Source organism: Suricata suricatta, chromosome X (genome assembly GCF_006229205.1).
Source record: "Suricata suricatta isolate VVHF042 chromosome X, meerkat_22Aug2017_6uvM2_HiC, whole genome shotgun sequence".
NCBI lineage: Eukaryota > Metazoa > Chordata > Mammalia > Carnivora > Herpestidae > Suricata > Suricata suricatta.
In genome coordinates, this window is record NC_043717.1 from 44991235 (window position 1) to 45013912 (window position 22678).

At 38.6% G+C, this 22678-nt stretch overlaps 1 protein-coding gene across 1 annotated transcript in view; it reads left to right on the plus strand.

Moving 5' to 3' along the window:
- The first annotated feature begins 4694 nt into the window (after positions 1 to 4694).
- The window catches only part of KLF8 (Kruppel like factor 8), a 194182-nt gene continuing 176198 nt past the window's right edge, over positions 4695 to 22678 (plus strand). Inside the window, exon 1 of the mRNA XM_029931048.1 lies at positions 4695 to 4811. Within this exon, the coding sequence (XP_029786908.1) occupies positions 4781 to 4811 (31 nt within the window). The 5' untranslated portion in view covers positions 4695 to 4780. The remainder of the gene's footprint in view (positions 4812 to 22678) is intronic.

The following is a 22678-nucleotide window of genomic DNA, read 5'->3' on the forward strand; positions in this document are numbered from 1 at the left end:
ACAGACTCATAACTAGTGATGAAATTAAATCAGTTACCAAAAATCTTGCAAAGAATTAGACCTCTGGGTCAGATGGCTTCCCTGGGGAATTCTACCAGACATTTAAAGCAGAGCTAATACCCATTTTTCTCAAGCTCTTCCAAAAATAGAAATAGAAGTAAAATATCCAGACTCATTCCTCAAAGCCAGCATCACTTTCATTCAGAATCCGGACAGAGACCCAACAACAAAAGTGATCTACAGGCCAATATCCTTGATGAATACAGCAGCAAAAATACTCAATGAGATACTAGCAAATCAAATTCAACAGCATATAAAAAGGATTATCCACATAATCAAGTGGGATTTATTCCTGGGTTACAGACCCGGTTCAATATTCACAAAGCTACCAATGTGATACATCACATTAACAAAAGAAAAGATCAAAAACATATGATCCTATTGATAGATCCAGAATCACTTGACAAAACACAGCATCTTTTCTTAATAAAAACCCTCGAGAATGTCAGGATAGAAGGAACTTAAATAAACATCATAAAAACTGTTTATGAAAAGCCCATAGGTAATATCATCTTCAATGGAGAAAAACTGAGAGCATTTCCCCTGAGATCAGGAACATGACAAAGATGTCGATTCTCACCACTGTTGTTTAACATAGTGCTGGAAGTCCTAGCATCAGCAATCAGACAACAAAAGGAAATAAAAGGCATCAGAATTGGCAAAGATGAAGTCAAACTTTCACTTTTCGCAGATGACATGATACTTACTCTACATGGAAAACCTGACAGACTCCACCAGAATCCTACAAGAACTTATCCGTGAATTCAGCAAAGTCGCAGGGTACAAAATCAATGTACAGAAATCAGTTGTATTTTATACATCAATAATGAAGCAACAGAAAGAGAAATCAAGATACTGATCCCATTCACAATTGCACACACATACACACACACACAACATAAAATACCTAGGAATAAACCTAACCAAGGATGTAAAAGAACTGTATAATGAAAAGTATAGAAAACTTATGAAGGAAATTGAAGAAGACACAAAGAAATGGAAAACCATTCCATGCTTATAGATCATAAGAATAAACACTGTTAAAATGTCATTATTATCCAAAGCAATCTGCACATTCACTGCAGTCCCAATCAAAATTGTACCAGCATTCTTCTCAAAGCTAGAACAAATAATCCTAAATTTATATCTAACCACAAAAAAACCCAAAATAGTCAATGTAATATTGAAGAAGAAAACCAGAATGGGAGGCATCACAATCCCAGACTTTAGCCTCTACTACAAAGCTGTCATCATCAAGACAGTATGGTACTGGCACAAAAACAGACACATGGACCAATGGAATAGAATAGAGAACCCAGAACTGGACCCACAAGAATATGGCCAATTAATCTTTGACAAAGCAGGAAAGAATATCCAATAGAAAAAAGACAGCCTCTTTAACAGACGTTGATGGGAAAACTGGACTGCAACATAAATAAGGAAACTGGAACACTTTTTTACACCATACACAAAAATAAACTTAAAAATGGATGAAGGACCTGAATGTGAGACAGGAAACCATCAAAACCCAAAATCAGGGAATAACCTCTTTGCCCTCAACTGCAGCAATTTCTTACTCGACACATCCCCAAAGGCAAGGGAATCAAGAGGAGAAATGAACTACTGGGACCTTATCCAGATAAACATCTTCTGCACTGCAAAGGAAAAGTCAAAAAAACTAATAGGCAACTGATAGAATGGGAAAAGATAGTTGCAAATGACATATCAGATAAAGTGGTAGTATCCAAAATATACAAGGAGCTCACTAAACTCCATACACGAAAAATGAATGATCCAGTGAAGAAATGGGCAGAAGACCTGAATAGACACGTCTCCAAAGAGGACATCCAGATGGCCAACAGGCACATTAAACGATGCTCAGCGTCACTCATCATCAGGGAAATTCAAATCAAAACCACACTGAAATACCACCTCACACCAGTCAGTGTCGCTAAAACGAACAAATCAAAAGACTATAGATGCTGGCGAGGGTGTGGAGAGATGGGCACCCTCCTACACTGTTGGTGGCAATATAAACTGGTGCAGCCACTCTGGAAAACAGTGTGGAGGTTCCTCAAAAAACTATCCATAGAACTCCCCTATGACCCAGCAATAGCACTGCTAGGGATTTACTCAAGGGATAAAGAAGTGCTGAGGCATAGGAGCACATGTACCCCAATGTTCATAGCAGCACTTTCTACAATAGCCAAATCATGGAAAGAACCTAAATGTCCATCAACTGATGAATGGATCAAGAAGATGTGGTATATATACACAATGGAGTACTATATGGCAATGAGAAAGAATGATATATGGCCATTTGTAGGAAAGTGGATGGACCTTGAGGGTGTTACGCTAAGCGAAATAAGTCAGGCAGAGAAGGATAGATACCATATGTTTGCATTCATAGCTCTAACAGGAGAGACCTGGCAGGGGACTATGGGGAGAGAAAGGGGAAAGAGAGAGGGGAAGAGTGAGGGACACAGATCAAGGGAGACTACTGAATACTGGAGAGGAACCATGGACTGAATGGGGAGGGGGTGGAGGGAGGGGGGATGGTCATAGTGGGGGGCACTTGTGGGGAGAAGCACTGGGTGTTATATGGAAACTAATTTGACAATAAACTATTATTAAAAAAAATGAAACACATCTAGAGGCAAAGATTCTATTATTCAGATGAACCAGACCCTAGAAAATTATGCACCCTAGCATTGACATGACAGGACTAAGAACATTAAAATCAACCATCAGCAATCAACTCTAAACCCTAGAAGCCATCCTAAAAGCACACTACCACTAGGGGACTGCTCCAACTACCATTGCTAATTCAGCCCTGAGGCAAGGTATGTAGATGGATGTTCTAAGGGAGAATAGATAAGACAAGTGAATCTTAACTGGTGTGTCTCTCTTTGCTGCCTTTGTTTTGGTTTGTTTGTTCTTTTTTGCATTTTGTGTTATTCTTTTTTAAACTGAAGTATAAGTAACACACAATGTTTTATTAGTTTCAGGTGTTTTTGGTTTAAAACAAGATAACACTCAGATAGATTCCAGAACATATTGCCTTCAATCATTCTTTCAACAAATACTGAGCTCCTACTATATGGCAACCACAGTTCAGTATGCTGATGATATATCAAAAATCAAAATAGATGTCCCTGATCTTACTGAGCTTATACATTAGTGGGAGGGTCATCACTGAACCATAGAAACAAAAATACATATTAGATTGTTTTAGATTGTGATCAGTACTATAATAAAGATGAAATGAAATAAGGTAACAGAGAGTGCCTGGGCTATGAGAATTACTTTAATCTGGGTGGTCAGGGAAAGCTTCCCTGAGATCTTGAGGATATTGAAGCCCACCATGGGAAGAACTAGATAGGGAAAAAAATGCAAAGTCCCTTAGTTCAGACAGATAATAGCATATTGGAATAAAAAGGAGATCAGTATGGCTAGAGAAGAGAGGATGGGTTTTAATAAATCATGTCAAAGAGGTAGGCAGGAGCTGGATCTAGATTTGGTGATGGCTTGTTCGGGGTAGCAGTGTAAAGTGTGAGACTTGGGCAGATTCTGGGCACATTTTTAAAGACAGAGCCAACAGGATTTCTTGAAGAATTGAATGTGAAGTATGAGAGAAAAAGAGGAGTGAAGGTTGGCTCCAAGATTTTTGGCCTGAGCAAGCAGGTTTTGCTGTCAACTATAATGGAGAATAGCATTAAATATAATTTCTGATAGGTCATTCTGGAATTCCAGTAATACCTGTGGATGGAACTTTAGGGCCCACCTCTGACTTTGAGCTGCCTAGTTATGGAGTGGGACAGTGGGGTGGTACTGCAGTTTTGCATGAGTTAGAGGCATGAAACACATTTCCCCACCGTCTCTTCCCATTCTAGTGAGAAACCTGGAGACTTACACAGATGAGAGATAGAAAAGACTGAGCACACTGGGACAGGCAGAATGGTGAAGCCAAACTGACAACAGATCTGTTGTAGTGACTTCAGTCCAGAAACTGTAGGGGAGTGGGTGGCACCAATGAGGGCGCCACAGTAACTTTCTTGGCGATTTGGCAGCCTAAGGAACCACTTTTCACCAGAAACAAAGCAAAGAGATGGAGTAGTGTAGGGCAGTGGCCTGCCTGGCAAGCCCGGAAGGAGTTTGGGTGGAGCTGTGCAAGCTTGGGGCAGAGGGGAAGGGGAAGCCGCCACTAGCAACTAACCTTAGCTTCCTAATCTCGGCAGAAAGGTCAGAGGTATTGTTGGAAAGGCAAGAAGCTCGGTGATTCTGTTTGCCCACAAGACAAAAACACAAGTTGTGTCATGCAGCTTTAAAAAGGCAGGTGATTGACAGAATGTGTAGCAGGGGATGGGGTGGAGCCGCTGGGTGGGTTCTGGAACCGGCAGCTGGGAGAAACCAAAAGGAAGAAAAACGAAAGCCTTTACCCCTGATGTCGCTATTGCCAGGCGCGGGAAGCTAGCCAAAAAGAAACAAAAAGGAGGGTTTTAGAGCTCATCTCCACTCCTACCTCCGGGTCAACTCTCTGGAACCCATCTGTCTCCTTTTGAGATAATTAAAATCTAGTAAACACCGCCACTAATCGGTGCCCATTTCTCCTAACTCTGCCCTGAACTAGGTTTGTCGTATGAGGGAGTGAGGACCCCGTGTCCTCCAGCTCAGCCCTGGCCCCGCCCCGTCGGGTCCAGCCCAGGGCTGGAAGCAGAGGATGGATGCCTTCGGAGCTGCAGAATCTGAAAGTAAGTCCCATTTATTTTGTCTACCCACCCCCTCTCCTTCCTTTTGCCACCCTCACTGGGGTCTCCCGCTGTGCTATGAAGGAGCCATCTTTACGGAAGAGGACTTTCAGGGAGGATCCAGAGAGTGGAGCAGAGTGAGTTGGGGTAAGGAGAGGGGAGGGGAGAAGGAGTGATGCTTTAAAGCCTAGGGGAACTGCGACCCAGGGGATAGATGCTCAGAGTTTAACAGTTGCATGGATATAGCCTTGATTTCCCCTCCTGTCATTAGAGCCTCGACTTACCCTTTCCAGGCGATTTTTCTTGGTGTCACACTCCAGCATTCCTATCAGGTTGCTTAAAGGCTTAAAGCTGGGAGGGCTCCATCTTTCCTGGCTTCTTAAAGGGACAGTGCACCGCTTCAACTGAGGGAAGTCTGTACTGGAAATTCAGTTTGGAGAAGGATGACATTGCCTACATATGTTGTGGAAATTTGTGTGGTGAATGCAGCTTATAACTTCTCATACCAGCCTCCAGACATACTTCTAATGTTCAGTTGATACTCAGGAAGTTGCCAAGTTGCACATTGGCTCTGCAGTTTTAGCTAAAGGGGGAAATTTTATAGTTCCTGAGAGGTGACATTGTTGTGCAGATGGCTTGAAAAATTTTATTCATTCTACAAATATTTATGGAATGCCAGATATTTGCCTATAGCTGTTCCTGTTGCTGGTGTCTGTAATATGTCAAGATCATGTAAAATGGTGTCATTGACTCCTTTCTTAACGGACTGGAGGCCAAGGTTTCTTCCTAAGACATGGAAATTAATGTTGAATTTGATTCCAACATTAACCAAGCATCTGTCGTGTTAAAGATTCAATAGTGAGTGTTTATTGCCTTTCCTTTAGTAATAGCATGGATATGTCCAAGCCTAAGTGACTAGGAGATCCAGCTGGAAAAGACAGGAACTCAAGTGAAAATAGCATGCAAAGAGAGAGGGGCGGATGCTTAATAAGGAAACTAAGGCTATCTTGGGTAATCTGACATTACCATGTTCGTGTCCAGTCAGGAAGATTGTGTTGGGAAGTAGAGCTTCACCAGCTCTCTTCTGCCGTTGAATAAAATAACTTGTGTGGTGATTTGTTAGAAAGCCTCATACAGACCAGTGACATCTCTTCCATGTTTGTTTCTGCTTAGGGAGGGAGAGTAGCAGGGCTGGATGGAGCCTGATGATATCTCATAGGTCAAAGAAATGAAAGCATATTGTTTGAGGTTTTAGGGGTTGTATTTCACTCTGAAAATTTCTGTTTGGTCAGTGGAATGCATTGCTCACAGTGCTCTGCAATTCACCAGTTCAGCTGTCTCTGGTATTAAATACAAGGCATAGAACCCCACTTTTTTTTTAATGTGTTAAGTTTCATTGAGTCTCTAGAGCTAAGTTGCATAAGAGCATCTGTCATTTCTAGGTTTCTAGGAAACATTTAGCTAAAACACTTTCTTCCATGCCCATTCTCCTCAGTTGGTTTCCCAAACCTCAAAATGACCTTATTCTGAATGGCCATATTATTAAGTCTACTGGATTCAGATAAAGAAGAAAACTTCACTTAGGGTTCTTTCTCCCTAAATTCCATGGTCAATGGGCTACTTAAAACAAGAAACAGGAATTCATCTGAAACTGTCCTAGTAACTTTCATCAGTTAGAGTACAGTCTTGTCCTAGAGCCAAGAGCTACTTGTACATATCACATCCATGGAACTCTGCTATCCACACCCTTGAATGAAGGGTGGAGAAGGAACTATGTATTGGTTCCATAGTAAGCCTACTGCATTTGGTATGCATGAAATATGTTAGGAACTGCTGTGCTTCCATTTTAACCTTTGATTGTCACTTTCTGTTCATGTTGGTTTGTTTTTGTTTGGGAGAGTTTCTAGTTGCAGGATAAGAGAACTAAGTATTTCTTAGCTGTCATAAAATATCATTGCTGAAATATGGCTATTCTTTTCCTAAGATAATGAAAGGTTTGTGAACCCACTAATAAGTACTGCAGGCATGCAATAGAAATCCTCCTCCAAGGGCTTCAGGTATCTTCCTCAGAGCAATTTAAATTGTTTGTTATCATTATTCTGCTTTCTGGAAATGTGAAGAATTTCTGTCTATGGAGGGGGAAAAGAGTTTTATTGCAAAGAGGACACTTTGCATCCTTTCAGTAGTTTTGACCCCCAATTCCTCTTCTGGAATGCATGGATCCAGGGGTTAGGCTAGACTAGAATACCTTGCCTCTACATTTACTTTGGTTTGAGTACTTTCCTAGTTGTGGCTCAACCTTCAAGGGTAGGGAGCCGCGATAGACAAAGGTATCAACACAAAAGTACATTGTGTTATGATATTAATTAGTTCATTCAACAAATACCGAGAATTTACTCAGTGTCATCAGTGCACAAGACTCTGGGAATATATAACAGTAAACAAAACAAAGCTCTTGCCCTCTTGAGATTATATTCTAGTGAGGCTGGGTTAGTGAAGGGAAAAAACAAACAGTAACAGTATTTTTTTGCATGAGAATATGGTAGGAGAAAGGATATAGCGCCTTGGGATTAGGGTGAGCTATTTAATATAGAGCAGTTAAGGAAAGCTTCTTTGATATGGTGATATTTATGAATATATCTTAATGAAGTGAGAGAGCCATCCATGAGAATACCTGACCAAAGACTGTTCTAGACAGAGGAAATAGAATGTGCAAAAGTTTGCTGTGTTCAAGAAATAGGAAGTAAGCTCATATCACTAGAGTAGAGAGGAGAATGGTAAGACATGGGGTAAGAGAGACAGAGAGGGTCAGATGTTATAGGACCTTGTGAAGACTTTTGCTTTTATCTGAGTGAGTTAGGAAGCCATTTTTAAAGAAAATAAATAACAATTATATTATTTAAAATTCGATTCTAGTAAGGAGGATGAATCTTCAATTGTTCATCTTAACACAATCAAGATGATTATGTTTTATTGCTTTGGATACAGTTCTCCTTTAAAAAAAACTTAGAAAGCTTAATTCTGAATCCATGTCAATTCATACAATTTAATTTCATACTAGCCATTGTTTTATAACATAATTATCTGAAAAAGGTTTCAAGTACATTTGAAACTACTTTTCCATGTACTTTAATAAAAAATTACGATAAATTTATTAGCAGTTGAATAATGCTTAAACTTTTAAAGAAAACATAAGATTTTGTAGTACTATTATAGTATTCCCTGAAATTGTGAAAATTATTGACTTGGAAACATTTTTAAGCTTTCAATCTTGCTAGCACATATGATTTATTCTAAGCTATTCACTATACTTCTTCCCAAGCCCTTCCCAGTGGTGAAGTGTTTCATGTACCATTTCACTTAATCTTCATAATAGTCTTGTAAGGCAGACTATTACATTTCTATTTTACAGATGAGGAAACTAAGGCACTAAAAACTAATGAAAAGCACAGTTCCTTACCCAAGGTCCCACAGCTAGTAAGTGGGAGAGGATCCATTCTTTCCTATACCTTCTGAGAAGTTGTTCCATCAGCTTCCTTCTCTATCTTCCTTGATATATTTTTTTTCTTTGGTTCTCCCACCCATCTAACTGTCCCCATCTATTTATTGAAGATCTGTTCTGTGCCAAGACTTCTATTGAATACATTATGTGTATCAATTCATACAGATCTCACAACTATTTTATGAAGTAAGTCTTATTATTTTCAAAATTTTTCAGTTAGGGAAATTGGGGCACAGAAAAGTCTTGCAATTTGAAAATCTTGCTATTTGCACAAGTTTACACCTCTAGTAAATGGCAGAGCTGAGATTTGAACCCAAGTCTACAAAGTCTACACCTAGACTATTATGCTATACTGCCTAATCTTCAGCTTATAAACACATTCTTTCCCACGCTCCCCCCCAAAAAATCAATCTTTCTTTAACAACATTCACTCAAATTACCACTCCATTTTTCTGCAGTTTTATTTAAATCATTAATGAAATTGCTCTTGCCAAATTTACCTAAAGATCTCCTCAGTGTCATGTCCAATGCTCTTTTCTTTAAGTTTTCAACATAGTTGACTCTACTACATTTGAAAGCTGTTGTATATGCCATTCTTCTTTAAAACCTTCCCTTCCTTGTCTTCCATGAGAATACTCTATCTTGCATTTCTACCTATCTCACTGTCTGTTGTTTTTGTTCTCTTCTCTAGCTACTGGGTAACCCACTTTTTTGTGTTATCTCTTCCATCATCCACTTAAGAGTTTTGACTGTCATTTATATGCTGATGATGGTCTGTATGACAAATTGCATCTCCAAGCTGAATGTTTTTCCTGAGAGTGGACCTACCCATTTATCTGTTAAGTGCCTTTCTTGACACTTCATAGTTAATATGTCTAAAACTGAATTTGTCATCAAACACTTCACTTCCCTTTCTATCTCTGTCAGTCACATAATCAACCAAACAATAAATCCTAAAGTCATCTGTGACTCTTTCTTCTCCTCACCTTGCACATTTTGCTTCTTTGATCCTTTGTATGTTCTTCATCCCTACTTGTGGTGTCTTTGCTTAATTTTTCAACATGTCTGATCTGGCACATTAAAATAGCTCTTTTACTGTCATTTTACCTGCCTCTAATCTCTATGGGCTTTTTATAGGTTAATATATGTCCCTTAAAATATTTTGTAGCTTTAATTCCCATTATTAGAGGAATGAGAATGAGACTGTAGTTGGAAAAAGATATTTACAAAGGTAATCAAGTTAAAACAAGGTCATTAGGACAGACTATAATCCTATATGACTGGTCTCCTTATAAAAAGAGGAAATTTGGACACAAAGAATCACAATAGAGGTAATATGATATGAAAAAGCATGAGAAGACAACCATCTGCAAATCAAAGAGACAGGCCTACAACAGATTGTTTTCTCACAGCCCTCAGAAGTCATCAATGCTGCTGGCACCTTGATTTTAGTCCTTTAGCCTCCGGAACTGTGATAGTAAATTTCTGTTGAAGTTAACCAGTTTTGAGAACTTTGTTGTGGCAATCCTAGCAAACTAATAAGGACTCTAGAATACATGTTAGGATATTTCTAAAATACATGTTTTTATCCTGCCAGTCCTATGTTCAGAATCCTTCAGAGACTCTCCATCACTTATAGGATTTAATTCCTGCCTCTTAGTAAGGCATATCAGTCTGTCATCAACCACCTTTGATGTTTATTGCCTATGACTTTTCCTTATCAAAAGAGCCACACTAAACAACCGCTATTACCTCAACATGTCATGGTCTTTCACAAACACCATGCATCATTTATAGTATTAGGATTCCCAGAAATGTCCTTCTCCCTCTTACAAGTACTACTCCCACCTCCACCTTTCCTTCTACTCTATTCTCTTTTTGGTAAGCTCCTATGCATATCATGATACCCAGATCAAGTGTCATTTTCTCTGTTCATGAAGGTTTGCTGCATCTTGGGAGTATAGGTTCGGTTTAGATTGCCTGAGTGGAAGGGAAAGGGTATTCTAAGCAGGAAGAACCATATAATCAAAGGCATCAACGTAACGTGAGTTAGAGGAAGATGGAATAAGGTTAAGGAAGGGGTAAGGTTAGAGAATTCAACCTGTGATGTTAATATACGTGGGACAAAAGCAGCTGCTGGAGAAGCAGCAGTGTTACTATTCTTCCTCCATAGTGTTTCAGGGAAACAGCTAGGTCCCAAAGAATGTTATTACATAACTAGTGTCACTTGATGCTGAGATGGTCTGTATTTTGTTCCTTGGAAAACTGTTCTTTCTAAAAGCTCCCTGAACTGGGGACAATTTTTTCTCATCAGAAATGGCATGATGGTAGAGTAGAAAATATTTCCAAATCATGGAAAGAGCCTAAATGTCAATCACCTGATGAATGGATCAAGAAGATGTGGTACACACACACACACACACACACACACACACACACACACAATGGATTATTACATGTCAATGAGAAAGAATGAAATATGGCCATTTGTAGCAAAGTGAATGGACCTCGAGGGTGTCATGCTAAGCGAAATAACTCAGGTAGAGAAGGACAGATACCATATGTTTGCATTCATAGGTCTAACAGGAGAACAGGAGAAACCTAATGGAGGACCAAGGGGAGGGGAAGGGGGAAAGAGAGTTGGGGAGAGAGTGGGTCACAAAACCTGAGAGACTATTGAATACTGAAAATGAACTGAGAATTGAAGGAGGAGTGGGAGGGGGAAGGGAAGTGGTGGTCATGGAGAGTCCACTTGTGCAGAAGAGCACTGGGTGTTATATTGAAACCAATTTGACAATAAACTATTTTCTTAAGAAAGGTTAAGAATTGAGTGCCTGGGGGCTCAGTCAGTTAAGCATCTGACTCTCAGGTCAGGTCATAATCTCATAGTTCGTGAGATTGAGCCCCACATTGGGCTCTGCATTGACACTGTGGAGCCTGGTTGGGATTCTCTCTCTTTTTCTCTTTCTGCCCACCCCTCTCAAAATAAATAACAAACTTAAAATAAAAATAACAATAAAATAAAATAAAATAAAATAAAATAAAAAAATAAAATAAAATGTTTAGAGTGCTTTTTTGCTCTAGTGGAATGTGAACAGCAGCTTTGAATTATTAAAAGTGACTATATTAACCATTTCCACTTATATAAGGCAGATGATTTTGAAAAGGGGAAAGAACATTCATTCATTCATCTCATTTACTTATTCAATATGCATGCCCTGAGAATCTTCTATGTAGCTAGCTCTGTGCTGTCAGCTGGGAATAAAAAAATAAAGGACTTTAACCTTTCCCTGAAGCTTATCTGGGGGACAGAGAAAGCTCTAGCTAACATCCAGTATTTATTGATCACTTACTATATGCTGGGTACCATGCTAAGCCCTTTGCATGCTTCTCATTTAAACTCACAATAGGGTTATTCCATTTTGTAGATACAGACACTGAGGGTTTGAGGGCAGTTGAATAAACTCAAGGAAAGAGAAATTGGGAAACTTACAAGTAGTAAAAATTATTAACATGAACAGGAAAGATGTGCGTGACATTAGGGGTAAAGGGGTCAGAGAAGACTTGCTGTAGGTGATGTTTGAGTCTTAAAAAGGACAATAGGATTTTTTCAAGGTAGTCAAGTAGAGAAAGAAAGAGCACTGTAGACTGAAGGAACATCATATGTTAATGAATGGAGGTTCCAGAGATGTGGCATGTGTAGGAAGTAGTAATGTTTCATTATGCTGGAGCATAAGAAGATTCTAGGCCAGTGGCAGGAAAAAAGACTGAAGAGGTAGACAAAATCCAGGACACAACCATAAATAAAGGAATCTCTATTTTTTATAGGTACAATATTAAGAGTCTTCCTCCATACTCATTTTTATTAACCAATACCTAAGGGTTGAATAAATAGCTGCTTCCAATGCTAAAGAGAAACTAAAGCCAGATTTGGCATTGAGGGTCAGTCAAGGTAGGCCAGCAAAATTACAGGGGCCAGAGAGTAGACACAAACCTGAGCACTCATTGACCCCCAAGACTCATTGCAGAGCAGGGATAACGTGTGAGACCTGTACTTTCTGGGAGCCCAGACTGATAAAAATAGCTACTATTCAGGTCATCAATCAACAATTAATAATTAATAATTGTCTTAGCTGAATCCAGGTCCTGGCGCGCTCGTCCCTGGCATTTGGTGGCACCTGTCTCATCCGCCCCGACCAGCAGGGCGGAAAATCCTCATGGGTTCTTGATCCTGAGGGAGGGAGAAAAAGGGCAGGAAAGGGCGCACAGAGAGTAAAGACAACACACGGAATCTGATCAAGCCTCTACTTTATTGAGAAAACACCGTATCTTATAAAGGTTTCAAGGTGGGAAAACAAGGCTGCTGACCTAGGTCAGTTGCTAGGAAACAGGGTTAAGGGATTAAGGCTGGAGTAAAAGAGGAACCAAACTAAAGTGTTTTAGCACAGCGCCTGAGGGGCTGATACTACCCTGCCTGCAGGCGGTTGATCTTGGATCTTCTGGCTTCTCCTGACAGGGAGTGGTGCTCCCCTGCCTATTTTTGCAACTCCCCTCAGGGAGTGACATATCCGGCTAGCAAATGGCCAAGCAGCTGAATCTCTGCCGCTTCCCACAAATAATAAAACAACTATGACAACAATAATAAATATAACAGGTACTATCCTGACTACTGGATTTATTATTTCTATTTGATAAATGGGTAAATTATAGCACTCTAGAGCTCTGACCATATCTGCAAGAAAACTTAGAAAACTCTGCTAATAATTGGCAGAATTGAATTTGAACCCAGATATCCTGGCTCCAAATCCATATTTGTAATCATTTTGATATCTTTAGCTAATTAGTCAGACAGACCAAGAAGGAAATAGATCAAAATGAGTCACTAACTCTGGGCCCTGCTAGCAGTGTAATGCCCTGCACACATGAGTGCATATGAAAAAGATAGTAACAGATGGAAAATCTAAGAAAGAAGAAAGAAACAGCTAAGGCAGGTAGCTTGCTGACTAAGATCACAATTTAAAGGCCCACAAACCATATTCAGGTGGCAGATATACTTTATCTTGAACCATGTCCAAAATTTGATTTCATTACCAGTGTATAAAAGGTTGAAGATTTCATGTTAAATATAGGTGTGCAGCTTTCATGAAAAAATTTTAGATATATGGCATCACTGAGCCTATATTGTTGCATGGTGACATTTACCAGGAACTGAGCAGCATCTACCCAATTAGCTATTTTATGTACTCATTTCTATTATTTGGTTGCAACAGACAGGATCCATCTGGAGCTACTTTAAGTGTGACAGAAATGTCACTAGATCTTGGGAATAAACTGTTTTTTTTTTGTTGTATTTTGTTTTTGTTTTTGTTTATTGGCAAATAGGGAGCTACTGGAAACACAAGATGGTTTTCTTTATCTGTCTCATATTTGCTTCCTTGTTCATATCTGCTTGTTTCTTCTCTCTTAGAAGATTAAAGCACACAATGGGCAATAGATAGCTCTTTTATCTCTTGAGTTCATATGTTACAGTTCTGTCACATGGAAGGGTAATCGTTGGTTCTCTTAGTTCCAATCCCCAAGTCACAGAAAACTGAGCACTGATAGATCTGGTTTGAATCAGTTGTCTATACCTAAAGAAACTAGCTTTTGCCAGGAGGCTAGGGTCATGTCATGCAATATAAGCTAGGATTATATCTTTTTAAATTAGAGAAGAGTTATAAGGGGATCATTATGTATGGAGTAGATGCTTTCAAATATGCCCCCTGTACCAAACAGTATTTTGGCCCTACTACTCACTTTGTGGTAGCTTTCTGCATTCTCTTGGAGGACTCTCAACCAACTCAGACCTGACCTATTTGTTCTGCTTGCCATTTAAATCCTGTTATTTTGATGCAGGGTTCAGTGCACCCCCAGTGGCCTAGTCCTTTCCTGTGATAAATTTGTTCCTATAACTGTACAAAGCAATTTTGAGACCAAAATGGCCAGAACACCCTTTCTTAGCTTTTTTTTTTTTTTTGGTACTTTGAATCCCACAGGAATTTCTTCCTACAGTAGCTTAAAATAACCTAATCAAATATTATAATGGCCTTAAAGCCAGTAAATGGGGCCTAGTGAGAATATTCTTAAAGAGTTAACAGCCCAGTATAAAAAATGGGGAAGTCTGAAGTTAAGAAGCTGATATTGGTATGCCTAGTACTAGAGAAGTAGCAAAAGTTTCATTCATAAATGTAATGCCCAGGCTTTAGAATTAGATAAGATGACTGGAATTTATGGAGTTCTCTTTTCTTGGCTTCCCTTGGATCACAGAAACTTACCAAGTTTGGTGGTTCCAAATTGAGGCTTGAGACACTTCATGTTTCAATGATTTTTTTTTCAGTGACTTGAAAGTTCTCTTCCTGATACTCCTTACCAAAGTAGCAGTTGATATTGAAGGATTCCACTTTCAGCCAAGAGCTTTGGATACAGTGATTGCTACCACTAAAGGATGTTGAGAGAATAGCTTCTCTTACTCCAAAAAGTACCAAAGTAAGCTGTCCTTGATGAAACTTTCTTTTCTCAAGATCGTGGATGAGATACTTCCCAAGGAATCCAATCTCTCTGTCCAAGTCCTACTACCTCTTCTTGGGATTTGCTTTGCCTTTTATAAATTGGTTAATCCTGATTTTCTTAAGCTAAGAGTCATTTATTTCCAGAGTAAGAGTCTACACTCTTCAAAATAAAGTGGGAAGAACACAGTACCAAAACCAGGCAACTTCCTAGAAAGAAGAATTTTACTTAAAGCATTTGAAATCAGGACAAACATTAGTTTTATTTCCCATTCCTGTTTGGCGTTGCAGTAAAATGAATAAAACGGGTCTGTTGCATTAGACCTCCCTCTCCTTCTTCTAGCTCTTTTAGTTGGCAGGTCAAGACAGTGTTTATTGCAAGTGAAAATAGCAGTTAACATTTTTTGAGCAATTACCATATGCAAGACATTGTTCATAATTCCTGACAACACCTATCTGGTAAAATTATTATGATAGTTATGTAACACATAAAAAGTGCCTAGCATATAATGTTCAGTCAGTAATGGTAGTATTTGTATATTCACTGCCTGCTCTTATCCCTTTTCCCTTAAAAAATATAATATATAGGGGTGTCTGGGTGGGTCAGTCAGTTAAGCATTCTACTTCGACTCAGGTCATGATCTCACAGTTTGTGGGTTCGAGCCCTGCATTGGAGTCTGTGCTAACAGCTCAGAGCCTGAAGCCTGCTTCAGATTCTGTATCTCCTTCTCTCTCTGCCCCTCCCTTGCTTGTACTGATTCTATCTCTCAAAAATAAATAAACACAAATTTTAAAAAATTTTTTTGGTGAGGATATTTTATTCTAAATAATATATCTACTAAAAACAAAAAGGGAAAAAAGGAAGGTAAATCTAAAACACCATGTAATATATTTAGTTGAGCCTAATAATTTCTGCTAGTAGGGAGTTTCCCAACTGAAGCAGGAAGTCTTAAACCTTGAGTTGAAATTTTATGATGTGATAGGCACCAGATTTATGTTGTCATTTAAGTCAAGGTGTTATATGGAAACCAATTTGACAATAAACTATTAAAATAAATAAAAATAAAAATAAAAACTAAATAAAAAAATAACTCAAGGAATTTTAGAACTAAAGGTATCAAATAATAAAAGTGTAAATATATATAATCTCCAAAATGTGTTAATAAATGTTACATTGTATAAATCTCAGAATAATACAGTAAAATAAGCAGGAAAATTTCCACAGTAGGGATGATGATTTTCATTTTTAAAAATTTTTTTGATATTCAAAGTTTTTAAAAATAGTTTATTGTTAAATTGGTTTCCATACAACACCCTGTGCTTTTCCCCATAAGTGCCCTCCACCATCGCCACCACCTCCTCCGTCCCCCTTCCCCTTCAACCCTCAGTTCATTTTCAGCATTCAGTAGTCTCTCAAGTTTTGAGTCCCTCTCTCTCCCCAACTCTCTTTCCCTCTTCCCCTCCTTATGACCCAGCAATAGCACTGCTAGGGATTTACCGAAGAGATACAGAAATGCTGATGCATAGGAGCACATGTACCCCAATGTTCATAGCAGCAATGTCAACAATAGCCAAAACATGGAAAAAGCCTAAATGTCCATCACCTGATGAGTGGATCAAGAAGATGTGGTATATATACACAATGGAGTACTACATGGCAAAGAGAAAGAATGAAATATGGCCATTTGTAGGAAAGTGGATGGACCTTTAGGGTGTCATGCTAAGCGAAATAACTCAGGCAGAGAAGGACAGAAACCATATGTTTGCACTCATAGGTCTAACAGGAAAAGAGGAGAAACCTAATGGAGGACCAGGGGGAGGGGAAGAGGAAAAAAATTTTTTTTTAAATACAGGATGTAATCTTGTCAAATCACTAGGTTGCACACCTGAAACTAATCTAACATTGGATGTAAATTATTTTCGAAATACATTCATACATACTTAGATTAGGATCAATATAAACACAGGTTTTTTAATCTCAGAGGAGACATCCTGGTTCCTTCACCATTCTTTCATCCCACCCCACAATAATAGTTCCAAGAAATTTTTAGATTTCTTAAGTGCCCATTCATATCCCCAAGTTTGGCCTCCTAATTTCCTCCCGAAATTATACAAATTCCCACATTTCCCCTTCACTTGACCTAAGTCAGCACTGGTCAAACATTAATGTTTAAAACCACCTGTTTATCTGCTTACAATTCAGATTTTGAGTCAGAAAATGGGGGTGGGAACCTGAAGGGATTCTAAATTTCTAGCAAGTTTCTGGGTGGTGCAAATTCTTTGGGGTGGATAACACTTTGTGTAGGAAAAATCTAAAAACTATCAAGGTTTATTAATTCCTATGTTTTTTTGTAGATGAAGAGATTGAGGCTTAAAAATGTTAAGTCATTCTGTCATAGAACTAGTAAGTGGTACAGTCTAGGCTTAAAACTTGTTACATGCTATACTTATATACACATTTTCATTATCTTATCTTGAATGGGAAGAAGACCAGAAATAAAATAGGATCCATGGAATAGAAGTAAGTACATAAAAGTGGTTATTTCTACATTGGGTTCTCAAAGCATTAGATTCAAGAGTTTAAGGATTTCTTTTTTTAATATTTATTTATTTTTGAGAGAGCAAGAGACAGAGAGTGAATGGGGGAGGATCAGAGAAAGAGGGAGACAGAATCCAAAGCAGGCTCCAGTCCCTGAGCTGTCAGCACAGAGCCTGACACAGGGCTCAAACTCATGACCCTGAGATCATGACCTGAGCTGGGGTCAGACACTTAACCATCTAAGCTACCCAGTCACCCCAAGAGTCTAAGGATTTCTTAGTCATGCCTGCCTCCAGTGCCTAGTACATTGAAGTGGCCCTGAAAATGTTGAAGGAATCAGTGAATGAGTGAACATTCAGTGAATCTGTCTTCTTGACAGATTACACATTCTTTCACATGTTCCTGGTCAATTATATGTAGATTATGTATATAGGTACCCAGAGATATACACACTCATTCAGAAATACCCATCTATATACACAGACTTATAGAGATATATGTACATGTATTAGTTTCTTGCTACTGTAACAAGTACCATAAATCAGATGGCATAAACAAAAAAATATTTATTCTCTTACAGTTCTGGAAATAAGAGGTATGAAATCAAAGTGTTGGTAGGGCCTTGCTCCCTCAAAAGCCACAAGGTAAGATCCTTCCTGGTCTTTTCCAGCTTCTGACATTCCTTGGTTTGCAACAGCATGATTCTTTTTTGTTTAGGGTATGAACATTTTATTTTTACATTTTATGTAGTTTATTGTCAAGATGGTTTCCATATAACACCCAGTGCTCTTCCCCACAAGTGCCCTCTTCCATGTCCAATCTCTGCTTCCCCTTTCCCCCTTCAGCCCTCAGTTTGTTTTCAGTATTCGAGTTTCTCATAATTTGCCTCCCTACCTCTCCCTAACTCTTCTACCCCCCCTTCCCTTCCCCATGGTCCACTGTTAAGGTTCTTCCTTTAGACTTCTGAGTGAAAATATAAGGTATCTGTCCTCTGCATGACTTATTTCACTTAGCATGATACCTTCGAGGTTCATCCACATTGCCACAAATGGACAAATTTAATTCTCTCTCATTGCCATGTAGTATTCCATTGTATGTATAAACCACATCTTCTTGATTCATTCATCAGGTGATGGACATTTAGGCTTTTTCCATGATTTGGTTATTGTTGAAAGTGCTGCTATGAACAAAGGGGTACATGTGCCCCTGTGCATCAGCACTTCTGTATCCCTTGGATAAATCCCTAGCAGTGTAATTGCTGAGTCATAAGGTAGTTCTATTGATAGTTTTTTGAGGAAGGTCCACATTGTTTTCCAGAGTGGCTGTACCAGTTTACATTCCCAACAAAAGTGTTGGAGGGTGCCCGTTTCTCCACATCCTCGCCAGCACCTATAGTCTCATGATTTGTTCATTTTATCCAAGTTGACCAGGGTGAGGTGGTATCTCAGTGTGGTTTTGATTTGTATTTCCCTGATGATGAGTGAATGCTGAGCATCGTTTCATGTGCCTGTTGTCCATCTGGATATCCTCTTTGGAGAAGTGTCTATTCATGTCTTCTGCCCATTTGTTCACTGGATTATTCATTTTCAGGTGTGGACATTGTTGAGTTCCTTGTAGATTTTGGATGCTAGACCTTTATCTGATATGTCATTTGCAACTATCTTTTCCCATTCTATCAGTTGCCTATTAGTTTTCTTGATTGTTTCCTTTACAGTGTAGAAGCTTTTATCTTGTTGAGGTACCAATAGTTCATTTTTGCTCTCGATTCCCTTGCCTTTGGGAATGTGTCGAGTAGGAAATTGCTCCAGTTGAGGTCAAGAAGGCTGTTTCCTGATTTTTCCTCGAGGGTTTTGATGTTTTCCTGTCTCACATTCAGGTCCTTCAGCCATTTTGAGTTTATTTTTCTGTATGGTGTAAGAAAGTGGTCTACTTTCATTCTTCTGCATGTTTCTGTCCTGTTCTCCCAGCACGACCTGCTAAAGAGGCCGTCTTTTTTCCCATTGGCTACTCTTTCTTGTTTTGTCAAAGATTAACTGGCCATACATTTGTGAGTCCAATTCTGGTTTCTGTATTCTATTCCATTGGACTATGTGTCTGTTTTTGTGCCAATACCATACTGTTTTGATGATGACAGCTTTGTAGTAGAGGCTAAAGTCTGGGATTGTGATGCCTCCCGTTTTGGATTTCTTCTTCAATATTACTTTGGTAATTCAGGATCTTTTGTAGTTCCATAGGAATTTTAGGATAGTTTTTTCTAACTTTCCGAAGAATGCTGGTGCAATTTTGATTGGAATTGCATTGAATGTGTAGATTGCTTTGGGTAATAATGACATTTTAACAATGTTTATTGTTCCAATCCATGAGCACAGAATGTTTTTCCAATTTTTTGTGTGTTTTCTTCAATTTCTTTCATAAGTTTTCTATAATTTTCATCACACAGGTCTTTTACATCATTGGCTAGGTTTATTCCTAGGTACTTTATGGTTTACCATGCAATTGTGAATGGGATCAGTTTCCTGATTTCTCTTTCTGTTGCTTCATTATTGGTCTATAAAAAGGCATCTGATATCTGTACATTGATTTCGTACCCTGCGACTTTACTTAATTCAAGGATCAGTTCTAGTAGGTTTCTGATTGAATCATTTGGGTTTTCTATGTAGAGTATCATGTCATCTACAAAAAGTGAAAGTTTGATTTCGTCTTGGACAATTCTGATGTTATTTATTTATTTATTTATTTATTTTGCTGTCTAATTGCTGATACTAGGGCTTCCAGTATTATGTTAAACAACAGTGGTGAGAGTGGACATCCTTGTCATGTTCCTGATCTCTGGAGAAAACCTCTCAGTTTTTTCCCATTAAGGATGATATTAGCTGTGGGCTTTTCATAAGTTGCTTTTATGATGTTTAACTAAGTTCCTTCTATCCCGACTTTCTCAAGGGTTTTAATTAAGAAAGGATGTTGTATTTTGTCAAACGCATTTTCTGCATCTTTTGATAGGATCACATGGTTTTTATCTTTTCTTTTGTTAATGTGATGTATCACATTGATGGAATTGCGAATATTGAAACAGCCCCGTAACCCAGGAATGAATCCCACTTAATCATGCTGGATAATTCTTTTTATATGCTGTTAAAATCTATTTGCTAGTATCTTGCTGAGTGTTTTTGCATCTGTATTCATTAAGGATATTGGCCTGTAGTTCTCTCTCTCTCTCTCTCTCTCTCTCTCTCTCTCTATTTTTTTTTTTTTTTTTTGGTTGGGTCTCTGTCTGGTCTGGGAAATAAAGTGATGCTGGCTTCACAGAATGAGTCTGGAAGTTTTTCATCTATTTTTTGGAATAGCTTGAGAAGAATGGGTATTAATACTGTTTTACATGTCTGGTAGAATTCCCCTGGGAAGACATCTCACCCCGAAATTTTATTCATTCAGATTTTTCATAACAATTTCCATTTTTTCACTGGTTATGGGTCTTTCCAAAGTTTCTATCACTTCCTGTTTGATTTTTGGTGGTACATGTTTGTTTAGGAATTTGTTCATTTTAAGATTGTCCAGTTATTGGCATAAAATTTTTCATTGTATTCCCTGATGATTGCTTGTGTTTCTAAAGGACTGGTTGTAATAGATCCATTTTCATGCATGCTTTTGTCTATTTGGGTGTTCTCTCTTTTCTTTCTGGGGGTCATGGCTAGAGGTTTATCAGTTTGTTTTTTTTTTTTTAAACAACTCTTGGTTTCATTGATCTCAAATGTTTTCTTGGATTCTATATTGTTTATTTCTTCCCTGATCTTTATTATTTCTCTTCTTCTGCTGGGTTTCAGGTACTCTTGCTGCTCCCCTTCTAGGTGCTCTTAGATTTTGAGTTTGCACCTTCTCTAGTTAGTTGAAATAGGCCTGGATTGCAATGAACTTTCCTGTTAGGAACTGCCATTGCTGCATCCCAGTGAGTTTGGATTGTTGTATTTTCCTTTTCATTGTTTCCATGTTTTTCATTTCTTCTCTAATTGACTGAGTGGCCCAGTCATTCTTTAATAGGGTGGATTTTAACCTCCACATTTTTGGAGGTTTTCCAGACCTTTTACTGTGATTGCTTTCAAGTTTCATAACATTGTGATCTGAACATGTGCATGGTATGATCTCCATTCATATATATTCATGTGGGGCTGCTTTATGCCCCAGTATGTGATCTATTTTGGAGACTGTGCCATGCACACTCAAGAAGAAAAGGAATTCCCTACCCTCAGGGTGTAGAGTTTTATATATAATTGTCAAATCCATCTTGTCCAATGTGTGGTTCAGGTCCATTGTTTCTTTAGTGATTTTCTGTCAGGTTGATCTGTCCATTGCTGTAAGTTTCTTGTTAAAATACCTTTCAATTAGCACATTCTTATCAATAAGATTGTTTCTGTTTGTGATTAATTGTTTTATGTATTTGGGTACTCCTGAATTTGACGCCTAGATGTTTATAATTGTTCAGTCTTCCTGATAGAGAGAGCTTGCAATTATTATATAATGTCCTTCTTCATCTTTTGTTACTTCCTTTACTTTAAAGTACAGTTTCTCTGATATAAGTACGGCCAGTTAAGCTTTCTTTTGTCTTCCAGTCACATGGTAGGTATTTCTCCATTTCCTTACTTTCAATCTGAAGTGTCTCAGGTCTAAAATGAGTCTTTTGTAGACAGCAAATAGATGGATTTTTTTTAAAAAATCTATTCTACTATCCTATGTTGTTTGGAGCATTTGATCCATTTACATTCAGTGATATTGTTGAAAAATATGGGTTTAGAGTCATTGTTTTCTCTGTAGGGTTCATGCTGTTAGTGGTGTCCCTGATACATTGATTTCCTTGCATAATTTCCCTCATGGAGTCCCACTTAGCATTTCTTATACGGCTGGTTTGGTGGTGATGAGTTCTCTCATTTTTTAAAAAATAGTTTATTGTCAATTTGGTTTCCGTATAACACCCAGTGCTTCTCTCCACAAGTTCCCACCCCCCACCATGACCATCACCCCTCCCCCGTCCCCTTCAGTCCATGACTCGTTTTCAGTATTCAGTAGTCTCCCTTGTTCTGTGTCCCTCACTCTCCCCTGTTCTCTTTCCCCCTTCCTGTCCCCAGGGTCCCCTGCCAGGTCTCTCCTGTTAGACCTATGAATGCGACCATATGGTATCTATTCTTCTCTGCCTGACTTATTTCGCATACCATGACACCCTCAAAGTCCATCCACTTTGCTACAAATGGTCATATTTCATTCTTCCTCATTGCCATATAGTACTCCATATATA